This window comes from Rhinopithecus roxellana, chromosome 17 (genome assembly GCF_007565055.1).
Source record: "Rhinopithecus roxellana isolate Shanxi Qingling chromosome 17, ASM756505v1, whole genome shotgun sequence".
Classification (NCBI taxonomy): Eukaryota; Metazoa; Chordata; class Mammalia; order Primates; family Cercopithecidae; genus Rhinopithecus; species Rhinopithecus roxellana.
The window spans coordinates 68456065-68472927 of record NC_044565.1 but is presented as its reverse complement, the minus strand read 5'-3'; the positions used below and the strand labels follow the sequence as shown (position 1 = coordinate 68472927).

At 52.8% G+C, this 16863-nt stretch overlaps 1 protein-coding gene across 1 annotated transcript in view; it reads left to right on the top strand.

Moving 5' to 3' along the window:
* The window catches only part of OTOF (otoferlin), a 102190-nt gene that overhangs the window by 37010 nt on the left and 48317 nt on the right, over window positions 1–16863 (top strand). Inside the window, 2 exon segments of the mRNA XM_030921047.1 lie at window positions 2932–3031; window positions 5431–5612. Of these exon segments, the coding sequence (XP_030776907.1) occupies window positions 2932–3031; window positions 5431–5612 (282 nt within the window).

Here is a 16863-nt window from a genome sequence, read left to right as displayed (position 1 = left end):
AGCCTGGTTCTGCCCCTGAAGCCCATCCTGCAAAGGAGACCCGCACTGGGTGGGCCCTCCAGATGGCCAGCTCTGCGCATTATTAGGGAGGCAGGAGGGGCTGGTATTCGAGTGCCGGTGGTGTTAGAGGAATTTCACATCAGCAGTCTCCTCACCACTGTCCGCTGGAAGTCGGAGGGCTAGGAGAAGGAGCCCAAACCACACCGCTGCCAGGGGGTGGAATCTCTCTTGGGTCCTGCTGAGTGAGCCTACATCTGTCTGACTCCAGAGCCCAGGCTCTTCACTGTCTACACTGCTTCCCTTTAGGGATGGAATTAGTCCGCATGTGGACAGGGCTCGGACCAGGGTGTGAAGAGTGGGGGATTTGCCTGGAGGCCAGTCTCGCTCAGCACACTGTGTGATTAAAGCAGTGGCTGAATGGACTACCAGTGACAGCCCCATCACCGTCACCGCCACGGGCGTATCTATCAGAGGCTTGAAAGCATGTGTCAGGGAAGCTGTTTCAGGGATTCCTCCTGGAAGGGATGCTGGACAAAATCTCTCAGGTTCTTCCCAAGTCTAAGGTCTGAGACTCAGGCGGGTTAAGCCTAGAAGGCCCAAGACGCCTCTCTGAGCACTTGCAGGGGGAATAGCTCCACCCTGCCCCCTGGGGGTATCTTGTCACATTGCAGCACCTCCATGGATCCTGGGAAGCTGCCTCTGCTGTTCTTAGGTATCTAATTCTGGAGAAAGATGTGCCTGATCGCCCCACGATCAACAGGTGCTGGATAGGTCCTAGGGGAATCAAGGCAGCTGAATAGCCATCCACAAAGAGTAACAGTAGAGCAGGGATTCTCAAAGTGTCTCCCCAGCCAGCAGCTTCAGCACCACCTGGAAACTTGTCAGAAATTCACATTCTCAGCCCCCCTCCCACCCACTGAATCAGAGCCCTGGGGGCGGGCGATTCAGTTCACCCAGTGGGGTGAACTGAAGTCCGGTGGACCCAGTTTGGTGACTTCACATCTGGAGCTTAAAGTTGGCCATGGCGGGAGTATTTATACCTCGGAAACCAGCAAAAGCTACAAATCAGCACCTCTCCTCTCCCACCAGTGACACATTTTCCAGCACATCCACAGAGGAGGATATCCCAGCCATGTGTGTTTTCACAAGCCCTCCAGGTGACTCTGTTCATGCTGAAGTTTGAGAACCACTGATTTAGAACAAAAAGAGGTGAGGCTGAAAAAAGATGAGCGTATTCTTTTGTGCCCATGGTCTACTGTTAGAATGTCTACATGGTACGGAAGCTAAAAGTCCTCTTCCCTCTTCATTTTATAAAGACCAAATTGAGACTCAGGGGCAGTGGCTCCAGGGCTCCTGGCTGCCAGCCCAGCACTTCTGTCTCTGGGGCACTGCCTGAGCTGGGGAGAGGTGCATGCAGCTATGGAAGGCTTCCATGGGGCTGCTCTAAGAGCCCAGAAGCCCAGTTTGGCTTTAGAGTGAAGAAGGGGTGTGGTCAGTTTCACCCTCGGGCAGGTGGGGCGTGCTGGTGGATGGGGCTCTGAGCTCCAGAGGGGAGCATTTCATATCCATCCCTCATGGCTGCCCCTATCACTTCCTCCCCTCATAGAGATGGGAGGATTTTTTTAAAATCAGTGTTCACCCTCCATAGACCTCAAGGTGGTATAGACATCAAGCACGTTTAAGTCAGAATTCATCTGATTCTTCACCTCACCCAGATCTGCCTTTAATTAGCTGTGTCCCTTCCCCTTCCGTGGCCTCACCATCTTCCTCTATAAATCTCAGGTAGCATCAGATGATGCCCAAGGTCCCTTCTAGCTCTCACACATCCTGGATGCTTCCCTCGCCTTTGTGCCTTCAGCTAGATAAGGTGTGTGTGTTCTCAACCACCCCACGTGGAAGCACCATATGAGGACATCTCTCTGAGTTCCCCGTTCTCTCCCAGAGCAGCAAATAGCCTTCTGACTATGGGGTGCAATGGGGTTGAAGTCAACTCCATCAGCATTTATTGGGCACCCACTGTTGTTCATTATTTCAGCCAGCAGATATTGAGATCTCAAGTATGCTAGAAATGTCAAACAGAGGCTGGAATAGAAAGCACTACCCGTGCCCTGGAGAGGCTCGCAGTTTAGAGACAGCACATGAATAACGACCAACCAGACTGCTTTGGAGTGCTGGCTGTGCTGGGGGCTCTGATAAGAACACTCGCAGATGATCTCACTCAGTCTGCCAACAACAACTCTGTGAAGTAGGGCTTATCAGCTCATCTTGTGAGAAAACTGAGACTGAGAGAGTTTAAGGAAATTGCCTAGGAAGCAGGTAGCTTATTAGTCAGTGTCAGAGCTGGGTTCAGACCCCTGTCTCTTTGACGCCAGGACTGTGCTGTTAACCAAAGCATTGTACCGCCTCTCCCCTGCTGTGCAGATCCATGGGCTCTGCCATCACACAGGTTCCTGCCATCCAGGAACCTACAGGCTGCGGATGTGGAATGGATGAGTGAGTGCTGTTGGTGTGGGCTGGAAACCTCGATCATCATTAGGGAGGTAGAAGCAGGAGGAGCTACTTGTCCATCCAGGAACCTCAGGTCCTTCCCCAGCCTCCACACTGAGCATCTGGAAACTTCTCTGCAAGGGCTCAGCTAAAGCTGGATTCCATACACTCTTCCCCACATTCTGTAGACATCCCCTAATGGTGCTCACTGCCCCTTGGAGCTCTGCCAAAGAAATGGGCCTCCCACAAACAACCATCCACAGTGGGACATGCTGCTCTGGCTGCAACCAGCCCTGGCTCCTAGACCACCTTCTCCAGCCCAGCCCAGAGCTGCAGCAAGCCCACCTCAGTCCTCCCTAAGCAGTCACAGCTCTTGGGATATCAGTCTTGCTCCTCACCCTGGTCTGTTCCATGTAACCACCGTGCCCCCTCTGCCATCCCTAGGCTCATCGGGACCTTCCGTATGGTGCTGCAGCAGGTGGTAGAGGAGAGCCATGTGGAGGTGACTGACACGCTGATTGATGACAACAATGCTATTATCAAGGTGGGTGTGACCCAGGAAGTTCCTGGACGTTCCCATATGGGGCCATCTGGGGGTCTGTTCTCCCTGCCCCACACATGGGGTGGTCTGGGGAATGCCCCTCGTGCATGGTGAGGTGTGGTGGGAGGAGGAGACTCAGGTCAGACTCTGCTGGAACGGCTCAATCTGTGGTCATGGCTGGAGGCCCTGTGGCATGGCAGGGTCTACTGCCCCACAGGAAGCACCCTGTCCTTCCTACGGTGAGAATGTACCCTTCCATTTGGACCCAGCTCAGGAGTCACTAAAGAGGCTCCTCTCGTCATCCAAAGACCAGACCGAACCCCGCTGGCACTCGAGGGCATGACCTTCATTCACTCTGTGTATCTGGCTCTGGTCCTCCCTAGGAAGGCAGGGACCTCATTTCCTATTGTTTGTCACATCCCAGCACTTTTGCATGAGCACACATGCACTAGTGACGCACAGTCCAGAGGCACCTGATACATGTTCTAACAAAGAAGGAGGCAACCCTACCAAGACAGCCTGGCCCCAGGCTCTGCTCAGATTCTTCAGTCCTCTTGAGCTCAGCCATGGCCACTCATGGGCAGTTGGCATGATGGTGAGGAACAGGGACCCTGGGTATGAATCTTAGGTCGCTCACTAACTGTGTGACTTGGGCAAGCTACATATCACCTCAAAGTGAGCACAGTTATGGTATCCACCTCACAGGACTATTCTGAAGATTAAAGGAGAATACACAGAAAGTACTTAGAACAGATATGCACAATAAATCTATAACATTGTTAGCTATTATTTCCTGACCTCAGTTTACCCATGTATAAAATGGGGCTGTGCCATGGTCCCCCAATGGGGTCCTGTGTAATATATGACCCTATGTAGTGGCCAGGAGAAACAGCCTCAGAAGCCAGGACTGCAACCACAGGGAGCTAGAAAAGAAGGAACCCTCTTCTCCCATGAGCAGGGGTGGGCAGAGAGGGCTTCTTAAAGTTACCGGGGTCTCAGCCACCACAGCAAGGGGAGAAGGGGTGCAGAACAAACTACGTATGGACACCCATGGGAAGGCAGACTGGGAGGAGAACACAGAAGCCTGGATGAAGAGTGTAGTGTGGGCAGTGAGATGAGAGAATTGGGGAGTTAGCAGGGATGAACAGACAGCAGAGCCCACACCCTGGATTTTCAGATGTCAGCAGAGGAAAGTGCTCACAGATCTCCTAGCCCACTTGCCACCCATCTCCGCTACCCATTGTTATGAATGGGAACAATGAAGTCCTGGATGGGGAATGGATTTGGCCACGGTCAGAACGCTAGTCGACAGCAGGACCAGCACGGACACCCAGGACTTCCAATGCCAGAGACCACCATTTTCCCACAACAACATCCTTGGTTCCACCAAGAGGGTCGCATTTGTTCCATGGAAAGGACATGGGGCTTAGAGTCAGTCAGCCTGGGCTCAGATCTTCCTAGCTGTGTGACTTAAAGCAAGTAACTTAACCTCCTGATATGCGAGGTAAGGTAGGTTGCAATGTTGAAAAGATCAAAGGAGTGGACATTAAAATTAAAGCATCTTAGCATGATGTCTAGCACAGTGAGGGTTCAGAAAATATGTTCACCTTTCCCTTCCTTGGGAAATCTAAGCCTGGGTGCTGGAGTGTCCAAGCACTGAGTGAGGGCCGCCTGTCTGGGGCACAGGCATAAGTTACCTCTAGACCAGCGAGGAATGGTGATCCCTGGGCACTGGGGGGAAACTAGAGCTGCGAGAAAGTAATGGCCCCAGGACACCGAGCAGGAAGCCCAGTCATGATTCTCCATTGCTAATCCTGAGCCTGGGTTGAGTGCTCTACTTTTCCCAGAGGGAAACCCTAGGGCAGCTCCCAAGATTCCCTCCCTCTCCGGGGCAGAAAGGGTGGGTGTGAGCCTGGGGCCTGCGCTCCTCTCCCGGAGGCCACTTTCAGCTCATCCTGTCACATTTCCAACAAGCCGATTTCTGGCAGGTCACGCTTCAGGCCTGCAGGCAGCCCTTGTTCTGAGGAGAGGAGGTGGCCTGATCATGGGGATGCTAAACGACACTCTCGGTTATGGAGACAGTGGACTCAGGGGGTGAGTCCAGGCTCAGTTGTCCTGGGCAGGCCAGGCCCCTCCACCTGGGGCACCAGGGAGGAGTGGAGCCACCAGCAGCGGGACCTGGAGTCAGATCCCAATAAGCTGACCGGGTCTGCCCAAGTCAGCCTTTCAGAGCCTCTGTTTTCTCATCAGCAAAATAGGGTAGAGGGGATCATACCATCCTAACCTCCTCCAGTGAGGCAAGGGTGTGGAAGCGCTGTGTGAACACCAGCAAGCAGCCATATATACAGGGTGGAGATAGCTGTCGCCATACCAGCTGCTCACCACCACCTCCCTCCCTTCAGACCAGCCTGTGCGTGGAAGTCCGGTATCAGGCCACCGACGGCACAGTGGGCTCCTGGGATGATGGGGACTTCCTGGGAGATGAGTCTCTTCAAGAGGAAGAGAAGGACAGCCAAGAGACGGATGGACTGCTCCCAGGCTCCCGGGCCAGTTCCCGGCCCCCCGGAGAGAAGAGCTTCCGGAGGTAACAGGCAGGGCCCCTCTGGCTGCCCACTGCTCCCAAGACACGGGGAAGAGGCCTGGGGCCTAGTCCCCTTGACAGGCCTCTCTAGGCCTAGCTGGGCTCAGAGTGCAGGGCTGAGCTTCTGGAGAGACATCCAAGAGGTGGGAAGATGTTTCTATAGTCCCCCACCCAGTTGTCCACCCCCGAGTTCACTGGGCAGGGAGCAGGGAACTCAGACCAAACTGCAAGGCCAAGGCCTCCCACAAAGGCCCTGAGGGAGGTGGAGCTCTGACACAGGGCTGGGGCTAGATCTCCTGCCTTTCTCAGAGAAGGGGAGATGAGGATAGGAGGGGCCCTGGCCTCTCTGGTTTAAGACCCAGTAGTGTCCACCAGATGCCAGGAGCCTGACCTCCACCCTGGCACAGTGAGGAGGCCCAAGAGAGGGCAACTCTTCCTGCCAGAGTGAAGCCAAAGATCCTGGCTGGACCCTGGCCTTTCTTCCTCTTGAGAAGGGAGGGCACCTGGGAAGACCAGAGTCCAGGATCATGCCCTGCCTGGCTCTGTGTTGCTACACCACCCCAGGAGGTTGCCTTCGTGGCTGCTAAGGGCTCCCAGGACATTGTTTCCCATGGATCTGACCAACAGGTTTGGAGCGTCCCTGGGTCCTTCAGGATGTCCTGCCACCCATAGACCACAGGAAGCTGGGTCCAGGCCAGCTCATTCCATGTGCACTATTTTTACAAAACAGAAAACGTAATTGTATTACTATTAGAGACCAAGGGGAAAAAATCTGGGCTAGCCCAGTAAGACGTTGTCCATGGGTTCCTAAGTCACTAGGAATGACATGTTAAATGCCAGTAAGTCAAGGGTGCATCTAAAGGACCAGGGTGTGTTTTGGGAAGGGACCCTCCATGCCACTGGAAGCATATCCCTGTAAGCTCCTTCCACGCTTTCCTTTCCAAGTAAAGTTTACTCAGTCCCTCTGCTGAAGAAAACATAGGTTCTAAATTAGTGTAATTGAACTGACAGACTTTTAAGGGACAAATATGTTTTCTCCTTTGCACTTGAATGAGTTCACACTCCCTTAAGCACCCCCTCACACACACATGCCTGAGTACACATGTGTGCACATACACATACACACACAGACACACACAAGCTTCAGAAACCCTGGGAGCCAGATGAGTAATAGTAACAAGGTCAAAGTGACCAGGCCTGCAACAAATATGGCGGGACTGTCTACACCAGGCCAGCCACGGGCAGGGGGCAGCCGCAGGCTAGCCTGGAGCCTGTCCCCTTAGACTCCTGGCTTTTTAGCAGAAGAGCCAGGCCTGAGTCCCAGCTCTGCCTCTTACTAGTCATGTGACCCTTGGCAAGTCTCTGACCCTCTCTCCTTACCTGCAAAATGGGACATAGCAATGAAACCCCCTGCCCTGCTGCTGGGAGAGCGGGAGGGATCACGGAGGAACGGACAGCAATGGAGGTGCTGAGTGCTGCCTGTGTCCAGGCTGGTGACAGGCAAACAGGTTTCTTGTAGCACAGCAATGCAAAGAGTCAGGAATTGGGTTGGAAATTGTGAGAAGAGGAGCAGTGCCTGGATGGGGAGTGAAGGGATGCTGACCCAGTGGGCACCACTGGGTCCTCCTTGTCTGTCTCCATTCAGGAAAGAGGTTGGCAGGGCTGGTCCAGAAACTGTGGCTGAGCTCTAAGAAAGAGCTTCCAGAGAACAAGATCGGAAGACACATGAGGGCCATCAGTCACTGGGAAAGGAATGCTGGCCCCAAATCAGGAGAGCTAAGGCCCATTAAGTCTCATCTCGACTGTACCGCTCACTGGCTGAGTGACACTGGGCATGTCACTAGCCCCTGTGGGTCAGTAACAGGAATGGGTTCAGCAGGTTAAATCTGGCTCCCCTCCAACTCTGACATCTTGAGGGGCTCCAGACCTGTGGGTCACAGCCATGGGAAACAATGGGAGCCCTTAGCAGCCACGAGGGCAACCTCCCTGGGGTGGCGTAGCAACACAGTGCCAGTTTCTCGCTCGGTCCTACAAGGGTGGGCCAGGGTGCTGATGGGGGCTTTGGAGAGCTTAGACCCCCAGAGAGTCCTGGGCGCCAGGAATCTGGAGATAAGAGGCCTCTCCCGACCCCTTCCTCACAGCCTGGTGGCTTCCCCACCTCTCCCCATCTTCGTGTGGCCCCTCCCAGGGTAGCAACAAGAAACAGGAGCAAAAGGAAGGGCTTCAACCCCAGGACTGGGAATTGGGAGAGGGTGACAGCCGAAGCCAGGCACCCCCACCCTGCATTGCAGGGGCCGTGTGCAGGTGCAGTTTCCCTGCTGCCACTGGAGCTGCCAGCCCAGGTCTAAGAGCACCTTGGGGACAGACATTCCTGCTATACCTTCTCCCACCAGGCCTAGCCATGCAGCCAGCGGGCCTGGTTGTGGAAAAGAGGGGTTGAGAAAAGTTCTAGAGATAGGCCATTTGCTGGTGAGGAGAAGGTGGAGCAGGTTCAATGACTTGGGGTTTTCACGTAGCTTAATCCTGGCTACCCATATGGGGGCAGTGAGTTCTGGGTCAAGGAGTGCTGAGGTGAGGAGGGGGACCTGGAAGCTGGCCCCACAGCCCTAGATGTTGCATCTCATCCTTGTCACATAGTGTGGGTTCTGGGAGGAAGCCAGAGAGCTCTCCAGAAGCGACTTGGCCAACCTTTTATCAGGAAAACAACTACTCCCTAAAGAAGACAGCACAAGGGAAGGGATGTCTGTGCCTCACCTCGGACCTCATTAGGAGCCCAGGCAGGCTTCCCCTGCATCTGCTCCCTACCCTCTGTCCTCTCCTGGAAAGGCCAATCCTCTTATAGATCAGGGTATTCAATATTCACAGTGCCCTCTTGTTCCTGCTTCAGTCACAATGAGCAAGAGGAAAACCCCGTTGCTGGCAAGCAGCAGTGTCTCACCGGCCATCTTGACCCCCAGGGTCTGGCGTGGGGATCGGCTGCTCCCTGGCTGATGGGGTGAAATGAAGGCTTGCTAGGGGCTGCGGGGAGGTAGAGTGAGTGAGCAGGAAACAGCCTCAGCCCAGGCAGGCCCCGGGCAGCCCGGGATGGAACTTTCAGTGGATGGAGGGGAGGTTGATGCCGGGAGATCCTCTGGGCACTCCACACCTCTCCTTTCAGGGCCTGGGCCCACCCCCCAGGCCTGCCCTGCCTGGCCTGCTTCTCTGGGACTTCACCCATGGTCATCCTGTCTTCATTCTGGGGGTCAGATGGTTCCAAGCAGGGGCACTATGGACCTCAGACCTCAGCTGCTGTGACACTCACTCCTAAGACCCTAAGAACCTGCCATGAAGTTACCCCATTCCTCCTCAGGGAATCAGTATGGGAGCTCTGCCTGAGTAACCACCAATCCCACTGCCCACTGACCCTCTGCCCCGACAGTTCCACCTCCCCTAGGCCCTGGTCAGCCACATGTCCTCTGAGCCACTCTGTTCACTTCTCTAGTTCCTGCCACCAAGCCAGGGGCCCCTGATTTCTGCCAGCTGTTTGCACAATGCCCCCAGGAATGTGCCAGGAAGCTGTGCTCTGTGACAGAGCACAGGCTCCACTCACAGCTCTGCTATTGGGAATCCCCCTCCCCATTTGTAAGACAGGGCTCGCGGATGCCTCACAAGAGTGTCAGGATTGAGTGACATGCACCTGCCAGCCACCCACCCTTGTGCCTGGCAGGTGGCAGGTGCTAAGCCAGTGTTCACTTCCTTCCTCTTCACTGACTTCATGTTACCCTGATGTCAACTTCTACCCTGAGCAGCACCTGACCCTCTGGCTCAGGCACTGTCCAAGCACGTTCTCAGCTCTAGCTCCCCAACCTATACCAAGGGCTCTGCAGAAGCTGCCCACACAGGAGCCTTACTGGCCCAGGGGCAGGGGTAGGGAGCTCACTCACTCGGTGTTCCCCTCGCCTCCCCAGGCTCCCAGTGTTGCAGAGATGGAATGAATCTCTAACCTCATGGGCACTCCACTCTCAGCAGCACAAAATCGGTGTTTCAGACCTTTGCATGGCAGCATATGCCTGCCCTAGTCTCTGGAGAGAAAGTGACTTCGGCCCTGACCACACTCACATGCACACACGTGTGTACAAAAGTGCCCATATGTTTGCACACACTCACATGCACTGCATGACACCAGGGAGGACTCCGGATTCTGGGCTCCGCTGCTGCTGCTGTCTTTAGGAGTCACATCTTAGAGATGACAAAGAAAGAAATCCCAGCTTTAGTCTTGCAGCTAAACTGTAGAGACCTGAGCCTTTCCTCCTGAGTCCCTGTATTCTGCGACTCTCTCCTCTTCTCATTTTCTCCACCTGGACTGGCTCTCCTGCCCTCCATGACTCCCACCTCCTTCTGCTACCCAAACCCTCTTCTGCTGGTCTCCTCTCTGCTGGCTCTCATCTGGGAGGAGTTTGGGGCAGGAAGACACTTTCTCATTCTCATTATTGATCATTCTTCCACTCCAGTGGAGACCTGCAGAAGTCAGACACCTTCCTCCTATGCTGGGGCCAGAGGGCACTGGGGCACGTGTGCATGGTGGGGCTCTGAGACAGAGGGGCACAGGGTGGGCATGCAGAAGCGTGTGCATGTGGGGTCAGTACATGCAGCCTCACCCAAAGAGTGTTTTTTAATCAGTTCCCACGACCTCTAGAGAGCTAGAAAATCCTCTGCTGCCTCCCTTCTGCAGGCTGAGCCCCAGAGTTGCAGCAGCTCCCAAGGCCACTCAAAGGAGCCAGGGCAGCCGGGCAGCTGGGCAGCTGGGATGCTGTGCTTGAGACACAGTCCTCCTCCTCTGCTGTGAGCTCTTCTCCGCTTAGTAGTCTCAGCTGATCTGGGCAGCCAGAGGCCTGGCTGATGCTAACGCCTTTGAATTATAGACTGACCTGCTTGCCTAACATAAAGGTTAGCTGGCCAGTGCCGGACTGCAGCTGTGCTGTGTCTAGGCCTTCAGGTCTTGAGCCGTCTGGGTATGGAGTCAAGTCTACCTGGGCAAGGCCTGTGCCAGAACAGGGTGGGAGGAGAAGAATAATTTGCTAATTGTTATTCACTTTCTTGTCTTCATCCTCATTGCCACAGCATTGGGAAAGCATTGAGAGAACATTCCAGAAAAGTTTTCTGGAAGCCTCCCTAAAGTGAGATAGGAGCACCGTTTTCCCCTGCTCTGAACCCTGGAGTGGTAGCTCTCTTCCTGCCCCACCTACACCCCTAGAAGGCCCCCCATCCACCAGGGTGCACTCCGTAGCAGGACCCCCAGCCCTGCCTCACCCTCACAGAGCAGGCTTAGCCCACTGTTCCCCTAGAGGCCCCCAGAGCCTGGGAGTTCCCACCCCATTGGAGGGGAGCAGGGAAGCCAGTGGGCAGAGGAGCAGGGTGGCCCAGGCCCAGAGGGTAGCCAGGCTCATCTAACCCTGTGTTCCCTGAGGAAGCTGTGACCCACATTGTGAAATCATCAGAGCCTGGTGGGGGAGATGAGCTGAGGCCCTGAGGTATCAGAGCTTGGGGTTGGAATAGTGGCCACCCAGGCCCAGCACTGTGGGCCCCTCCCCTCTCCCCCAAGACAGAACCCAAGGCCATGGGACCGCTACCCTGCAGACCTAGGCTTGCTACCGTGAGAAGCTGTGGGGTGAGAGGTCTGTGGGACAAGGAGGCCCCTGGGGAGCATGCAGGTCCTTGGGGCCGGGGCTGAGGCCAGTGTCTCTGGTCCACAGCCCCTCACACGTATCCCCTTGTCTCCTCATTTCTTCCCCCTAATCAGCAAAGGCAGAGAGAAGACCAAGGGAGGCAGAGATGGCGAGCACAAGTAGGTGTCCCAGGCCAGGGCAGATGGGGCAGGGTCTCTGCGGAAGCAGAGACCTCCTCCCCACAGGCTGCAGAGGGCGGGACGGGCTTGGCTGAGAGGGTTCAGGAGTGGGCTGTCGTGGTGGAGCTGGCACGGGGTACGCAGGCCCAGGGAGGCCTTTTCACCTGACCATGGGGGTGAGGGATGAGGAGGGGTTAGGGTGGGGGTGGGAGGTGTCCAGGCCTTCTGGTCTCCACTCTGGGCTCTCAGGGGTGACCGTCCTCCTCTCTGAGTCTTGTTCCTCCTCCACTGTTCAGCCCCCATCCTGTGGCCTTTGGGCTTCCCTGGGAGGGAGGGGACAGCTACAGGCAAAGGGGAGAGGGGCATGAGGACTTCAGGGACCCCTCTCCCAACAGGGGCTAGGCAGGGCCAGGCAGCTAGAGGCATAAGGAGGAGGAGCTCTGGGTATGCTTTGTGGCTGCAGGTCATGGGTGGAGCTGGAGACCTCCAGAAAGCTAAGGAGAGGCCACCATTTGGGCGGCCCTCTCTATCTTCATCTCCCCAAAAGGCTTCCTGGAAAAAGGAGGTCAGGGTGCTGTCTGGAGAGGATAGGCAAAGGGTCCTGCAGGTGGGAAGGGCCAGTCACAAGGGTCTGGAAAGATTCAAAGGCTGGGGCTTGTGAGTGGGTCTCGTAGGCACCCCTAGAAGCACACTGACATCTGGAGGACTCTAGCAACGGGATCTCACAAGGGCAGGGGGAGCCAAGGCGGACCGCACTGGAGAAGGCCTCTAGTCAACACCTGCTCTTACAGATGACAAATCTGAGTCTCAGAACAGGGGCAGAGCTGGAACCAGAACACAGAGAAACTGACTTCTGACCCAGAGCTCACCATAGACCCAGGAAGTTTAGAGCACTTGACTGTACTCTAAATTTAATCTAATTCTCCAAACACACCAATGAGAGCTGAAAAGCCAGGAGTGTGGTCTTTTTTATCTTCCAGATGAGGAACCCGAACCCCAGAGATCTTAAGATATTTGCTCAAAACTATGGCCTCAATACATTAAGAATTAGTTCATCTGAAGATATCATGGAAATATCAGGATTGTGTGTTGAGGGGTCTGAACTGATCAACACTGGTGTGGGCCTGGAGTATCTGCTGGCATTAAGATCCTGGGGAACTCACAGCCTCATTCATTGCTTCAAAAAAAGTATGAGTTCTAACTCACATTTGTTATGCACAAGCAAAAGCAATGATGATGCAGTGTTAACTCTGTAGTGATGAAGGAAATGGCACCGTGTAGGAAGAGCTCCAGCCCAGATACCTGAAGGATCAAGGAGTCTGCCAGGTTCCCAGTAAGGGAAGAAGCCTGGGCAGAGCATGTGTCAAGGCTCAGAGCCAGGGAACTGAATCCAGGGCAGCTGGAGATGATGGGGAATGCTGAACTGGGGAGTCCTCTTAGGGAGTCCTCAAGGCTTTGGGTTTCTCCATAGATGCTTGGATGTAAAGGGTATATGAATGAGATACGAGCAGCCCGTTCATCCCCAGGTTCTCTGCCTGAGAACAGAGATGCTCTAAGGCCCTTCTTGATGCCCAGCTCCCCAGTCTGTCCCAGGCCAGACCCTAGGGACACAGACTGGCCTGATCCCTTTGACTGGCTACAGTTGGAGTAAGAGGTGCCTCACAGTGCCAGCACATAGTAGGTCCACAAAAATACTGGTTCCCTAGCCCTTCTCCATCCTAATTTCTTACCATCTCTAATTAACACATGAGATAAAGTAAACTGGCATATAGTATTATTATTATTATGTGTAGAGCAATAGGACTATTGAAAGAATAGGAAAATGAGATTTCTAAGAAGAGATTGAATGAATTTAAACTCTTTAGCCTGGAGGAGAGAAAACTGTGGGAACAGATTTCAATCTCTGAAATGTTAATGTGTGGCAAAGCTGGTTGGTATCTATCTCCACTGAGAAGAGACAAATGGAAATAGATTTAAGTTGAAGTAGAGAAACAAGATTCAACCCACAAAATAACTCATATTGTGTGACATTCTGGGATAGACTGGTTTGGGGAGACGGGAAATCACCCATCATCTTCCATGATGCTGCTTGCTTGAGCCTTGCAAACGGCTGGGCCACCAGCAAGAACTGAAGAGACAGCTTCCCTGACAATCCTGCGGTCAGGACAAGAGTGTGTGGGCACCCCAAGCCTTCTGGTACAATATGGGCATGTATGCAAAGGGGCCAGTTTGGAGATAGGGTGGTTCTTGTGTAAAGGATCAGCCTATCCTGCCAACCTATGGGAAGCTCTTCAAAAACTGAAATTTAACCCACTTTCAAAGACACCTGTAAAGACTGAAATTTTGAAATTCCGTGTCTTGGAGCATGGACAATTTTTTAAATAAACCCATTTAGGGGTGCTTGATTGACATGCTCTCAGGTTTTGAAAACTGGGCTATTTGAGCAATGCAAAGAAGGACCACAGACGCTATTTCTCATAGATAGGAGTCTTTATCCTGATTGATTACCTGAGGCCTGAGCTAATGAGCCTAGAAGTTCCAGTTGAAGCCAGTCATGTGGCAGAAGCCCTGGGCAGTGAATGGACCCAACTTGCAGCTTATTTAGGGTCAGGTCTCTATTAACTTTCAGAATAACCCAGAGACCTGAATTAATGAAACACTCGGGTCACTAAATTTAGTTTGGTGAATGTTCCCAAGTCATTATAAATACTAAGCTCTTCCTAGAACCCTGTGTGCACCACACAGCCAAGCAACAGACTTCTAAATCTGGGCCATAAAATGAGTGGAGAAATCATCATATTTATAGTTTACAATAAGTGAACTAATTTTAGCATTTTTCCTCTAGAGAAAGATACCAGTCTAGATTGTAGGTACACTTCATTCTGACCATGGTGAATGCAGCCACACAAACTCAAACGGTAAATCCTCAGAGGGTCCTGGGATACTGGCCTCCCCTTGGCTCTCGCTTCTCAAGCTTTAATGCGCCCAAGAATAAGGAGCCATTTGGTTGTAAAGTGAGTTTTCACTGAGTTGATTATTGGCTTGTTTTCTTTGTCTGTTTCTCGCCATATCCTATTTTTGGTAATTGTAGAACTCAACTAGACCAAATGCAGAATTTTATTTTGAAAACAATAAAACACCAGGACAACAGACACCTCATCAGCAAATTAGATTTTTTGAAATCTAAGTGTTTCAGACAAATAGATTATCTTCAAAATTCTCCGATTAAGTTGGCATTTATTTCAAAACTCTCCTTTACAGTTTGCCAAGAGAAGCAGGCATACTGCTTTCCAGGAACTGGTGCTACAATCAGGCAGAAAAGACCTTTTCCATAGTGAACTTCTGATGTGTTACTGATCAGAAAATTACAAAGGGCGGTGGCAGTGATGACATCGTGCTGTACTGATCACAATTCAGATTCACTGAAGAGCGAGTCTAGGACAATCAGAGGTACAGAGCCTGTAGTAAGAATTCTGGAAATTACATCCTTCACTACACATTTCTGCATTTTTAACAAAGGGACAAAGACAATATCCTTTTGAGATATTCCCAGGCACACAGGAGTGCTACCAGTACTACCACTTCAGAGGGCTAAAATTGTACAGGCTTGGAAGGGAGAGATTTCTCCTTTGAATTGCTTCAAGGTGTAGTAGAAATGGTTGGACAAGTATAGTTTTTGTTTGTGTGTTTGTTTGAGACAGAGTCTCACTCCATCACCCAGGCTGCAGTGCAGTGGTGCGATCTTGGCTCACTGCAACCTCCGCCTCCTGGGTTCAAGCGATTCTCCTGCCTCAGCCTCCCCAGTAACTGGGATTACAGGCGTGCACCACCACACCCAGCTAATTTTAGTAGAGACGGGGTTTCACCAAGTTGACCAGGCTAGTCTCGAACTCCTGACTTCAAGTGATCCACCTGCCTCGGCCTCCCAAAGTGCTGGGATTATAGGTGTGAACCACCGCACCGGACCAGGACAAGTAGAGTTTTTTAAAGCCTCAATCATTTCTTTCAAATCTGTTGGTGTTAAGGATTAAAGTGACCTTCAAATTCAAGGGCCATAAGTGCCCCAGGGATGCCTCAGGTCCTTTTCCACCCGGGTGAGTCCATGGGACCAGCCTCTGAAAGCCACCATTTCCTGCTACCTTGCACTCCCCCTGGGCCTCAGGCAGCAGGGCCAGATCCCATCCCAGCAGGCTGGGCAGCTGGCTTCTCCAGGCAGGGCCTGCTTCTGACCTGCCATCTCAGAGCACTTCCCCTCTGGGGAAGTGGGGAAGGGGAAGGGGAGAGGGAAGTCTGTGGCTGGAGCAGGCTAAAATGGCAAAGGGTAACTATGTAGGTCACACATGGGGAAGGGCCGGGGACTCCAAGAATAACACAGCCTAGGAATGGCCAAGAAGTAATGGTACAAAGTAAAATGCTGAGCCCTGCAGGAGACTCCTGGGTAATTCAGGAGAGACACAGTTGAGCAGCAAGCCTGGGCAGAAAGGAATCCCAACCCCTGAGACAGGAAGTGACCCGCGAAGAGGCCCACAGAAACCACACTTCCGAGGCTGGGCCTATGGCAGGGGTCAGGACAGCCAGCACTCCTGCCCTTGGGGCCACCAGGTAGGGAGAAATCCCACAGGATGCTTCAGGGCAAGCCAGCCAGGGTGGTCCTTTCTTCACCATCACACGATTATTTCTGGTGGTTCATTGTTCTGTTCAATGTTATGTCACCAGCAATTTAACATGCACAGCTGCCCCTTCCCAAATGTGTGGGTGTTCAGGTTCTTTTTGAATGAGCCCCTTCTTTGTAAACATGGGTATGATCTGTGAGATGCCACAGATGACAGCATCCTGATCTGTAAACTATGCAGGCACACAGACCATACCTGTACCTACGGGTGCCAGCCCTGGGGCCTTTTAACTAAAATCCCAAATGGTCAGGATGGGATGGGATTCATGCCCATGGAAGAGTGCAGTCCTACGGCAACGAGGCAAAGGACTCGAGATGCAGTGAAAATATTGCTGGCCTAGAACACAGGAGCTTTCTGTTTCAATCCCAGTTCTGCCACTCACCATGTGACCTTGTGATTATTTTCACCTCTTGAGCCTCAGTCTTTTTATTGGTTGAATGAGGAGAAGCATGTGGCCCTCAGAGGATTGCCAGGAAGATGAGATGAGCAGACATCTGCAGATATTGCAGACATCTGGAAAGGCTTTTGGCCCTCTGTAGTCTGCTTTTGGCCATTTTGTGTGTGTGTGTGTGTGTGTGTGTGTGTGTGTGTGTGTGTGTGTGTGTGTATAACTCACCTCCCCCCATCAGAAGGGAGGAAACTTTTAAAAGTAATTCCAAAGGCATCAGCTTTGATTTTAGAGCCTCTTTCTTTCCCTTTCTTCCCCGGTATGCTACCGAAGAGTGCAGACACATCAGCCTTCTTCCATTCCTTTTTA